General features: G+C 42.4%; 1 protein-coding gene across 7 annotated transcripts in view; it reads left to right on the forward strand.

Annotated features, from left to right (window-relative positions):
- The window catches only part of RC3H1 (ring finger and CCCH-type domains 1), a 114595-nt gene that overhangs the window by 69075 nt on the left and 33041 nt on the right, over window positions 1-12479 (forward strand). For all 7 annotated transcript variants that reach the window (XM_045027045.1, XM_045027050.1, XM_045027047.1 and 4 more), the window contains exons 3-6: window positions 5790-5910; window positions 7145-7384; window positions 9389-9564; window positions 11636-11836. In XM_045027045.1, the coding sequence (XP_044882980.1) occupies window positions 5790-5910; window positions 7145-7384; window positions 9389-9564; window positions 11636-11836 (738 nt within the window). The remainder of the gene's footprint in view (window positions 1-5789; window positions 5911-7144; window positions 7385-9388; window positions 9565-11635; window positions 11837-12479) is intronic.

Consider the following 12479-nt stretch of genomic DNA (forward strand, 5'->3'; position numbering starts at 1 on the left):
GCGGTTTGAGCTGACATTGGGGCACAAGGCAAAAAGCTTTGGGACGGGGGGGGGGGGGAGAAGCACGGTAGTGCTCTGCTTGCATGGCAACGAGTGACTCTATAGAGTCCGCTTGGCGCGACAGGATGCTTAGCAGCCGCTCCGTGCTTTTCCTCTTGGCCACTGCATTTCTCTTGCGGATCCTGCTCTCCTTCTCTCTCCACTCCTTCAATTCTTTACTCTCTCGAGCAGAGTGATGAAGAACAGTTTTCAGCATGTCCTCTTTGCTCTTTCGGGGATTTTTTTCTCAAATTTTGAAGCCTCTGTGATGTTGAACATCTGGGCAGTCCAGTAGTCAAGGTCACTGTAGAAACACAGAAATGACAACATTTAACACGGGCAGCATTGTATTCACTATCTCCAGACATGAATTGTTACACTGAGGGAGTTCTCACTTTAGCATTCTTTTCCCAAACGCATAACACAACAGAAGCCACGAAATGGTGAGTGAGGGGTGCTTATAGAGGGAGAAGTGAGGCTTGAGTGATAGAGGGGAGCTGGTTGCTTCGGGTAATCTGGAGTGCTAGAGGGGTTGAGTGAAGATGCAGCTGCAGGGGTGATCTTATCTCCCTATCTCTTCACTAAAGAGTCTCCCAACATTTTTCACAGGAGTTAATCCTGGAAGATGTCTCCTTGCTGCGAGTCACTAGGGAACAGCGGGAGGCTCTTTTAGAGCAATGTGGATTCCGCCCGGGACCCTACGCGGCTTGCCTGTGTTCAGAAATGGTCCCCCCACCACTGGCAGCACAGTGGCGCAGACGCGTCACCGTCACTGGGACAAGGGACACAGTGGCTCTGCCTATAAACCTGCGCAGGCATATTGCCCACGCTCTGGATGAAACTTTTGCTGAGATAACTGAAGCAGATTACCGCGACGTGATAGACCACATCAACGGGCTATTCCACATCTAGAGGCTGGCATGCATGCAGCCATAACCCCCCTTCCTCTCCAGAAACATTTCCACCCAGAAAATAAAAGCCGCTTACCGTTAACCCGCTCCTCTGCTTGTCCTTCTGCAACTGCTGGCTGCTGCGATTGGGTACTTTCCTCCTGGCTTGAGAAGAGCTCCTGGCTGCATGCCCACTCTGGGATGTCTTCCCCCATCCCAGTAGCTTCACTCGCGGTTTCCTCCCCGCCGCCTCCGCCTCCTCCTCCTGTCCCCCAGCCTGCTCAGAAGTGTCCATCGTTATCCTGGGATTGGCAGTGGGGTCACCCCCAAGTATCTCGTCCATCTCCCTGTAAAAACGGCAGGTCGTGGGGGCAGCTCCGGATCGGCGATTCCCCTCGCGGGCTTTGTAATAGGCACTCCGCAGCTCTTTAACTTTCACCCTGCATTGTAGTGCGTCCCGATCATGGCCCCTATCCAGCATGGCCCTTGATATCTGCTCAAAGATATCGTAATTCCTACGGCCGGAGCGCAGCTGTGCCTGCACAGATTCCTCCCCCCAAACACTGATGAGGTCCATCAGCTCGCCATTGCTCCATGCTGGGGCTCGTTTGCCATGTGGAGGCATGGTCACCTGGAAAGATTCACTGATTGCACTCCACACACACCTGGCTGCAGCAAACAGGAAGGAGATTTTTAAAATTCCCGGGGCATTTAAAGGGCGGGTCACCTGAGGCAAGAGCAGTAGAGTGCAAACTGATGAGCAGAGTGGCTGAACAGGAATTCTGGGATAACTCCTTATTCCCTGGAGGACACTTAAAGCGCTGGTGAGTGTCCACACCTGCTGAGCAGCGCTGGATCACCAGCGCTGCACTCCTTATACCCCTGCCGGGATGGGTTTTCAGCCAGCGCTGCAGCCAGGGAGTTGCAGCGCTGGTTGTGCCCTGCAAGTGTGGACGGGGTGTAATTGCAGCGCTGGAAAGCCTCCACCAGCGCTGCAACTTGTAAGTGTAGCCAAGCCCTGAGTGCAGCAAGTTGCAGCACTGTAAAGCGCCAGTGTAGACAGTGCACCAGCCCTGGTAGCTATTCCCCTCGCGCTGGGAGAGCTATGCTGCAACTACACAAGCCATGTTAAAGAGCTGCTGCGGCAGCGCTTTAACGTTGCCAGTGAAGACATGCCCTTAGACAGACAGTGCTAGGTGGACAGAAGAAGTCTTCCATTGATCTAGCTACTACCTCTCAACACTGTAGTTAAATGACCTCACTGGGAGAAACCCGCCCGTTGCTGTAGGGAATGTCAACACTGAAGCATTACCGCTGTGCTGCTGTAGCGTTTTAAGTGTAGACTTGCTCTAACTCAAGTTTCCCTTAGTATGGGGCCTTACACTGTCTGTCAGACTGCCAGGTTCTCTCTCTCACATTTAACAGTTACTTTGCAAAAAGTAAAATTAAAAGAAACTCTACATTTCAAGCTGAGCTTTCCAGTGGGAAGGGGAGAAACAGAGATTGAATGTCTAGATATCATGTTCATTGTGTAGCTTTACTTGCCTTTGGGTAGCTTTTCTTATGTTAGTTTTTTGTTTGTTTGTCTTTGTACTATTTGGGGCTGGGGAAAGCTTTCTGGTTGGTTGCCTAGGCAGTCCTGGTCTCTCACTAGACCAGTTCTGCTGTGTATAGCATTCCTAACCAACGCTGTGAATGCATGCTAAATCTACCCTGATTCAGGATATAAATCCATTGCTGACCACTGTGTTCCTGTCTCACGCCTATTCCAAACCATCTTTCTGCTAAATGTAATAATGTTGCATTTCATGTTGTGCCATAGTCCGTAGATTGAGTGAAGCAGAGTTAAAATGGAAACATGCACACAGTAATCTTACTGTAAGGATGCTGTAGAGTGGCTAGCCTCAGCACAAATGTAGATAGATGCACATGGTTAGACGAGTTCTTTTTGGGTACTTTCCCAGACAGAAGCAGATTGTTATAATGACAGAGGCTTTGTAAGGGAAACATAATAGTATTAGAATGATGGTTAATATTGAAGGTGTTGGTTAAACTGGTGTTTAGAGATTTGGGAGACAGGCAGTCTGGGGTCACTCTTATTGTAGCATTTTATGGTAGTGACCACTGACTAAAGTGGTAAAAACATTTCATCCTAAAGCACTCTTTCACTCAGATATGAAGGAAATTGTATGAGAAAGTTATAGGTAAGATTCTTGCTGGGAGGGGAGGAGGTAGACTGCAGTTCCAGTATAGTAGTAATAGTCTGAGGAAGCCTGGAGGCCAGGATTGAACTTGTCTTAAGTGTGTGCGCACGCGCATTACACTATTCTGCGTAAACTAGGTTCGGATGATAGAAGTTCAGCTCTAAAACAGCTTAAATTTTTTTTATTTTAACCAACAACAAAAAATTAATGCATTGTGAATGTTGTGTAACTACATACTTTTTTGAATGCAAATGCAAACTTAAGTTGAGAAAACACATGTTGTCAAAAATATTTGGACATCAGTATGATTATACACTAAAATCTCATTCAGGTTTAAAGATCCTCCCCAATAAAGAAACTGTATCAAAGCCAGAAAAAATTTCAGTGTCCCTTGGGTGGTTTTGATGTCTGATATATTAGCTGAAAAAAGAAATGAATGCCTCCTCCTAATGCTTTTAAAAAAACAAAACACAACAGCTAACGTATTGTGGTATTCAACTGATAACTTATGCTGAGTGTGTGTGTGTGTGTGTGTGTGCGTACGTACGTACGTACACCTAGCACAAAGTCACTAGTTGTTTACTGGGTTTATAGTCTGGCCCTTTTTCCAAGTGTGGCCTGATACATGTGCCATTATCATTATTTCCCTAAACTAAAAATGACAGTAGCCCTAAGTCAGTGGTTCTCAGCCAGGGGTACACAGAGTTCTTCCAGGGGCTACATCAACTCATCTAGATATTTGCCTAGTTTTACAAAAGGATACATAAAAAGCAATAGAGAAGTCAGTACAAACTAAAATTTCATACAGATAATGACTTGTTTATACTGCTCTATGTGAGGGGGGAGAGATAGCTCAGTGGTTTGAGCACTGACCGGCTAAACCCAGGGTTGTGAGTTCAGTTCTTAAGGGGGCCATTTAGGGATCTGGGGCAAAAATCTGTTTGTTTGGGGATTGGTCCTGCTTTGAGCAGGGGGTTGGACTAGATGACCTCCTGAGGTCCCTTCTAACCCTGGTATTCTATGATCTATACTATACACTGAAATGTAAGTACAATATTTATGTTCTAATTGATTTATTTTATAATTGTATGGTAAAATGAGAAAGTAAGCAATTTTTCAGCAAGTGTGCTGTTACACTTGTATTTTTATATCTGATTTTGTAAGCAAGTAGTTTTTAAGTGAGGTGAAACTTGGGGTACGTAAGAGAAATCAGATTCCTGTAAGGAATACAATACTTTGGAAAGATTGAGAGCCACTGCCTTAAGTGATCCAAGTTAGGGGAGGAAATAAAGCAATTACATGCATTAGTTTGTGTGTTTCATCTTAGGCACAAGTCTAACGTGCAGTGCAGCAGTTTGACCATTTGACTTTCTATAGAAAATTTTAGAGCAGCCAAGTCCTCAGTGTGGATCTGCACATACCTGCAAACCAAACCAGCTGGTAGGTCTAATTTTAGGCTTACTAGCTTTGAGTGTTCCTTTCTAAATACACCTCTACCCCGATATAACGCTGTCCTCAGGAACCAAAAGATCTTATCACATTATAGGTGAAACCGCGTTATAGCGAACTTGGTTTGATTCTCCAGAGTGCGCAGTCCCACCCCCCCGGAGCGCTGCTTTACCGCGTTATATCCAAATTCATGTTATATCGGGTCGCGTTATATCAGGGTAGAGGTGTATCTTGCTTTATCATCAAAGACTGATCATGAAACTACTGGTGTGTTGCTTTAATATCCGATATACTAGATGATGTTCCAGTAGATTATAAGTCTTCTGCTTTTATCATTTCAACCACTAAATCAAAATGTTTGTGTTGCCACACATTCCAGGTAAACTTGAAATCATTGCCAGCTTCGGCATTTCTTTTAAACTTCGTTCTAAGGCATACATTGATTTGTGCCCCAAGCTCATTGACGTGCCCTTGTGCTGCCATATAATACAACTAGCTATGTAAAGAGAAACTGTTGTATTGTATCAGAGGGGTAGCCGTGTTAGTGTGGTTCTGTAGAAGCAGCAAAGAATCCTGTGGCACCTTATAGACTAACAGACGTTTTGCAGCATGAGCTTTCGTGGGTGTTTTATTGTGTGATGATGCTAAAAAGTCTGTTTAATATCAAGCAATTTTTAAAAGCTTCAGGCTGAAAAAGCTTTTCAAGTGTTAAGAACACCATGAATGAAGTGAAATGTCAAGGGTTCTAAAACTGGAGCACGTTCCCACATTAATGTTGTGGAAAGGTTGGGTATGGGTGTGAGAATATTTGACACTGAAGAGCTTGGTATGGTGTCTTTGTGTGTCTGTGCATACTGTAGTGCAGGGGTAGGCAACCTATGACACTTGCGCCGAAGGTGGCACACGAGCTGATTTTCAGTGGCACTCACACTGCCCGGGTCCTGGCCACTGGTCCGAGGGCTCTGCATTTTAATTTAATTTTAAATGACGTTTCTTAAACATTTTAAAAACCTTATTTACTTTACGTACAACAATAGTTTAGTTATATATTATAGACTTATAGAAAGAGACCTTCTAAAAATGTTAAAATGTATTACTGGCACGCGAAACCTTAAATCACAGTGAATAAATGAAGACTCGGCACACCACTTCTGAAAGGTTGCCGACCCCTGCTGTAGTGTGTAAGTTTACCTTAATCTGTTTCCAGGTTCCTGAGCAGCAGCCAATCACTTTGTGCAGTGGAGCAGAAGACACCAAACATTATGAGGAGGCCAAGAAATGTGTGGAAGAACTAGCATTGTACCTCAAACCACTCAGCAGTGCGAGAGGTAAGTCTTGCACTGCCCTACTTCCTTGGAAGGGAGAACTGGCAACAGGTAATAGTTCATCCCTTCTTTTAAAAAGACCTTACACCATCAAAATAATTCTGGTGAAACCTGCTTGAAAAAAGGTCAAGTCCTATTAAAGAAATGGGTTTTGTAAGCACTAAAGCTATTTCTTCAGTACAAAAAGAGTAGAGGTTTTAGAGAGAGGGAGAGAGCATGATATCTTGCTGTAAAATCTTAGTGATACAAGTCTCTGGTAGGTTTTACCTTGATGTAGCGAGTCAAGGTCATCCTTATACTTTTGACCTCCACTAGCTACATTGAGGTAAGTCACCTGTGTCTTGTCTTAACTATCTCACCGTAAAAACTCCATTTGGTAGCGAAAATATAGCCTGAAATAGGTAAAGTAAAATTTTGTTTGATGTCCCATGGGTCAATCCAGGAAAGTTGGACTTGTATTGTCCAACTAGCAGATGAGAACAGGAAGTCGAACAACTTCAGTGTCATAGTATAACAGAGTGGCTTGACTCTTGAGGGCTGGAGCTAGCCAACACTGATTGCACATCTCCTTATATAGGAACTGGATCCATCTAAGTAATCCTGTTTGAACAATTGTAATAACAATAAAACTTTATTATTTAAATATCTGTATGCTGGTCTCGGTGATTGTAAATGTCTATATGTTAGACACCTGCTAGCCAGAAACAGCTATGAAGGATAAGAAAGAGAGATGAGGCCCCATCAGTGAGTCTGTGGTACAGTAGGTACTAGTAATACTTGGGTTTTTCTTTAGAGCAAACTTTTTTGCCTTTTACTGAAGATTTCGATCAGGCTACATTCTCTAGACCTGCTCAAGGGTTTAATCTTTCATATCTGCCTCTGGTTAAAAGGTTTTTGACAAATTTATCTTCACCCCCATTCTGAGTCTCCTGGCAAAGCTATGAGCAACTGAATCAGTAAAGCTGTTTAGTGAGTAGGGTTTTTTTTGTTTTGTTTTTCTTCAAGCACTGCCTGAAATGAACCTTTCAAAGTTCACAGTGCATTTTTGACAGGTTTGGATGTAGTGTTCAATGTACTAAAATGAAGTGCAGCTGGAGCTGGTTAGATGTTTAAAGTGCAAAACAAAGAAGTTGAAAGTTGGCTTGGCTAGAGGAATGTGATACCTATAGTGCACTTAGATAATCCTGCAGAAGGAGAAATGTAGCTCACTGTCTTTGTATGCGGTTTTTCCCTGAAGGTGTGGGTCTGAACAGTACCACTCAGAGTGTGCTAAGTCGCCCCATGCAGAGGAAGCTTGTAACTCTAGTTCACTGCCAGCTAGTAGAGGAAGAAGGACGGATCAGGGCCATGCGTGCAGCACGGTCACTGGGTGAAAGAACAGTCACAGAGCTCATTCTTCAACATCAAAATCCCCAGCAACTCTCTTCCAACCTCTGGGCTGCAGTGAGGGCCAGGGGCTGCCAGTTCCTGGGGCCAGGTATGTACCAGTGAGATGACGAGTTCTTATGCAGTAGCAAGTTTCAGGGATTGGAGGGGTGGGGGAAAAGATGGCTGGAAACTGCCTTGGCAGTGTTGTTGGGCGGTGGCTTCTCTTCAGATATTTTGCAGTAGGTCTTCTGATTTAATGATAACTTTGAACAATTTTTATTGCCCTTCAAATATTTTTGGGACTTATTCTGTCTTTTTGTTTTTGTAAAGCTCAAAAAAAATCTGTCTTTAGTTGTTGACATGAACAGAGAAGACTGAGTAGTTTACCTCACTGTGGAGAGGTTTAAATGAGTGATTTTAAAAATCGTTAACTTTAACCATGGTTTAAATCAGTGAGCAGGAAACCTTCATTTAAGTGATTAATTTGCATTTGTACTTTAGTAAAGAGAAGTTGATAACCATTAAAACATATTGATTTGCAACTAAATAAAGCTTCTACACTAAATTTGGTGGTACTTTTTGCTAGCCAGGAGAGTACACAATACCTATACATGGCTATATAAGCAATTATGACTAAGTTTAAGATTTTTGTCATGGTTATTTTTAGTAAAAGTCTGGGACAGGCTGTGGGCAATAAAAAAAAAAAAAAAAATTCACAGAAGCCCATGACCTGTCTGATTTTTACAAAAAATAATGGGCCAGGGGAGGGGTCTGACAGGATGACTGAAGCCTGGGATGGGGGAGAGGGGCAGCACATTGCTGCTCCTGCTGGTCCCCCACCATCCAGGGACTGAGGTGGAAAATGTCACAAAGGTCTCTGGAAGTCATGGAGTCCATGACCTCTGTGACATAACCTTATCCTTAATTGTACCTTAATGTACATATTCTTAATTTTTGTTGTGTTAGAAAATGGTGAACGGTGCATTTTTTATGTACTAAATTTAATTCTTACTTGTGATTTGTGTACACCTGCATTTGGATGGAAATTATAATAAAGTGCATAACTTTAAAAAAAAATTTTTTTTAGTTAAATATAACTACCTTAATGTGTTTGTATAGATCAGAGAAAAGGATTATCAAAACATTTTTTGCATTTAAAACTGATTTATTAAACAAAGGAAGTATCTGTAGCTAGTGACTTGAACAGATTGTTTGTAGTCATCACATCCTTCAAGATTTTAGGACTGGTAGATTTCCGTTCTCTGGAACCTCATTTTTTTCATAGATTGGAAAAGGAAAACCAGGTTTCCTGCTTTTACGTCTCCCAGTTTATTTCTCAACTTTGGGTGAGCTAGACAATGAATTGAACTAGCTGAAATAAACTGAATTAAAATACTCTGTACCTGCAGACAAGGTTCTTGCTGTCGAAAGCTTGCACTTCAACAAACTTTTGCAAGTTCAGTGATTTGACATTCTTTAAAACTTTGTCAGCAAGCATGTAGTGGTTGAATTATTTTAATTTAGCTTAAATAATTGTAATATAGGCTCTCATAATTAAAAATTTATTTTAAATAAGTTTCTTTTTAAAAGGAAACATGTATTTAAGTTTAAAAATCTATTTTTGTCCACCTTGGTTTGCCTCTTCTTTGTTCTTGTTTTGCAAGAACATAGCCCTAGTGAGGAGAACATTAGGGATGAGTAGATATGAATTCTTCTCTTACCTCAGCCCTCCTCTGGAAATGGAGGATTCCTTTTTCCTCCTAAGCTCATAAAAAGAGAGGGCCGGACACACTCCATCTGCTGCTCCGTAACATGGGACCAACAAGCTGGAGAGCTCTGACTGCAGCAGTATGGGAGGTAGTTGAGAAGTTTGGTGCTCAGGCAGCTGGCTTGCTAGTTCCTATTCCTACACCCTCCTTCCATTATTAATGCAAGAGTGTTTTGTAAGTGTCTTCCACATGCCCCACTATGTTCTGGGAGCTTTGGAGTGACTTTGCCTGCCCCTTTTGGTTACCTACTGCACTCATTTGTAGGGAAAGCATGTTATTAATGCAAGATCATTCTTGATGTGTTTCATTTTCTTTTCTTCTTTTGTTGCCTTGTATTTTTCCAGCAATGCAAGAGGAAGCACTGAAGTTGGTTCTGCTGGCTCTGGAAGATGGATCTGCTTTGTCACGAAAGGTCTTGGTTCTCTTTGTGGTGCAGAGATTGGAGCCACGATTTCCTCAAGCTTCTAAAACCAGCATTGGGCATGTTGTCCAGCTTCTTTACAGAGCCTCCTGCTTCAAGGTATGAAGTAAACCCTGCTTGGAGGTTCCACAACACAAGGAAGATTTACTTGTTATACCCCCAGAAAATGCTAAGACCTCATTGAATTTGGAACCACACACCAATCTGTCGTGCAAATAAAGAAGGCTTTTATTTGTTTGCATCTTTGAATTTGTAGTTATGCTATACATTTAGTTATCAGTGGTTATTCATTATCAATTGTTGAGTCAAGCTGGATGGACATATCGAGTGGGGTCCCGTAGGGATCATTCCTGGATCCAGTTCTGCTCAATATATTCATAAATACTGTAGATAGTGGCAGAGCGAGTACACTAATAAAGTGTGCAGACAATACCAAGCTGGGAGGGGGTTGCAAGTGCTTTGGATTAAAATTCAAAATGATCTGGACAAACTGGAGAAATGGTCTGAAGTAAATAGGATGAAATTCAATAAGGACAAATGCAGAGTACTCCACTGAGGAAGGAACAATCAATTTCCCACATACAAAATGGGAAATGACTGCCTGGGAAGGAGTACTGTGGAAAGGGATCTAGGGGTTATAGTGGATAACAAGCTAAATATGAGTCAATAGTATTGTGAATGCGCGCACACCAAAAAATAAAAAGCAAACATCATTCTGGGATGTCTTAGCAGGAGTGTTGTAAGCAAGACACAGGAAGTAATTCTTCCATTCTACTCTGCATTGGTAAGGCCTCAGTTGGAGTATTGTGTCCAGTTCTGGGTGCCACATTTTAGGAAAGATGTGGACAAATTGGAGAAAATCCAGACGAGCAGCAAAACCCATTAAAGATCTAGAAAATATGACCTATCAGGGAAGATTGGAAAAAGTTTGTTTGTTTTTTAGTCTGGAGAAGAAAAGAGTGAGGTGGGACGTAAGTTTTCAAGTACATTAAAAAGTTGTTACAAGGAGGGGGGTGAAAAATTGTTCTCTTTTTACCTCTGAGGATAAGACAAGAAGCAGTGGGCTTAAATTGCAGCAAGGGCGGTTTAGATTGGACATTAGGGAAAAGCTTCCTAACTGTCCGGATGGTTAACCATGGGAACAGATTGCCTAGGTAAATTGGGGAATCTCTCCTAGGAGATTTTTAAGAACAGGTTAGACAAAATCTTGTTAGGAATGATCTAGTTATGACATAGTCCTGCCTTGAGTGCAGAGGACTGGACTAGATTACCTATTGAGGTCTATTTCAGTTCTACGCTTCTATGATTCTATGATTAAATGTATATGACACTTGTATTTTTAGAATGGGTCTCATTTGTGAAGTCCCAAATGTTCAGACTTTTCACAGAACTGGACTTCGGCTGTAATTTGGTTTTAAGTTGCAAGTGAAATGCAAGTTTGGGCTCAGAGTAGGTCATAGTGGATAAACAGTACCAAATCTACCAAACAAATTAGCTTTATTTTCTGTCTGCTTAGGAGAGACTTGCTGGTAGAATACCCCAGGATATGTTGACTGAGTTGTACGTATGGTGGTTAGGTTGAAATAGCGTGGGGTGCTGCACATCAAGGATGAGATTCATTGGCACAGCTGCATGAGGGAATCCTATGCTTCCCTCATGCAGGGAAGTTGCTGACTCCATGTTTTTATAGTATGTCCATTCTTCTTTGCACAAAAATTCACCAAAATGAATTTACAGTGAAAAGAGACTAACCTAAAATTATATTATGTTGTTGCTGCTTGTGAGATTCCCAAGATGAAGTGAAGGAACTCCGGCACCATCATGATGGGTACCAGTGTAAAAAATCTAGAATGCAACGTTTCTCTCTCGCGCTCTCGATCTCTCTCTCTAACATCTGGAATCAGGCTTCAAGTCAATGATGTTCTATACATCTGCGTTAATGTATTCCATAGCATTTCAATATATGAATATAGGAACACTTCTCCCTTATTACAGTCAGGAGGAACCATTCTCATTTGTTGGTGTTTACTACGTAGTATTGTGATAGTAATTAATACCGTCTGGGGAGGAGGGAACTTAGTACTATGCTAAGAATTTATTTGCTCTGAGCTTGGCACTGCCATGTGATTTATCCCTGGCTCATTGTGATGGGCAACTTTCTCCCCATCAGGTGACTAAACGTGATGAGGACTCCTCCCTGATGCAGTTGAAGGAGGAGTTCCGTACCTATGAAGCTCTGCGAAGGGAACATGATTCCCAGATTGTGCAGATTGCCATGGAAGCAGGTTTACGCATTGCACCGGATCAGTGGTCCTCGCTGCTATATGGTGATCAGTCCCACAAATCCCACATGCAGTCCATCATTGACAAGGTAAAGCCACCTCAAATCAGCCCAACCATTTGTTCTCTTTCCCAGCCCTTTTGTAACCTAATACTAGTCGTGAGTCAATAAAGGGCTAGTCCACATTTGAAATGTTAGAGTGGTGCAGCTGGAGAGCTTCAGTGTAACTACTCACTTCAGTGATGGGAGGCATTCTCCGATCATCATCGTTAATCCACTTCCCACAGAGAGGGTAGCTAGGAAGAATTCTTATTACTGTTACCTTGTCGTCCACCCCCCACCTTCCTTTCTTTTCCTTATTACACTTGTGTTAAATTAAGTTGAAAACTTCTTGGTCCAGAGGCCAAAGAGAGCTTTATGCCTTTTAGTAGAGGTCTAGCACAATGGAGCTCCAATTCTTATTGGTATCACTGGATACTAGTGGAATATAAATGACTTAGACCATCCAGGGAAAACCCACGGCTCTGGTATATCTTTGCTTGAGGTGTAGTCTTGCATATTGAAGAAAGGGGAGTTCCCTTTTGGAACTAAGAAAAAGTGAACACTTGGTGAAGAAATCATCTTGGGTGAAAATGAACTGAAACAATTGGAAAGATGACTTTGACCTACTGGAGCAGCCTGCAGGAGCAGTGATGGTTGCCTTGCCTGTAGAAAGTTAATTGTTACCATTTTT

Source organism: Mauremys mutica, chromosome 8 (genome assembly GCF_020497125.1).
Source record: "Mauremys mutica isolate MM-2020 ecotype Southern chromosome 8, ASM2049712v1, whole genome shotgun sequence".
Classification (NCBI taxonomy): Eukaryota; Metazoa; Chordata; order Testudines; family Geoemydidae; genus Mauremys; species Mauremys mutica.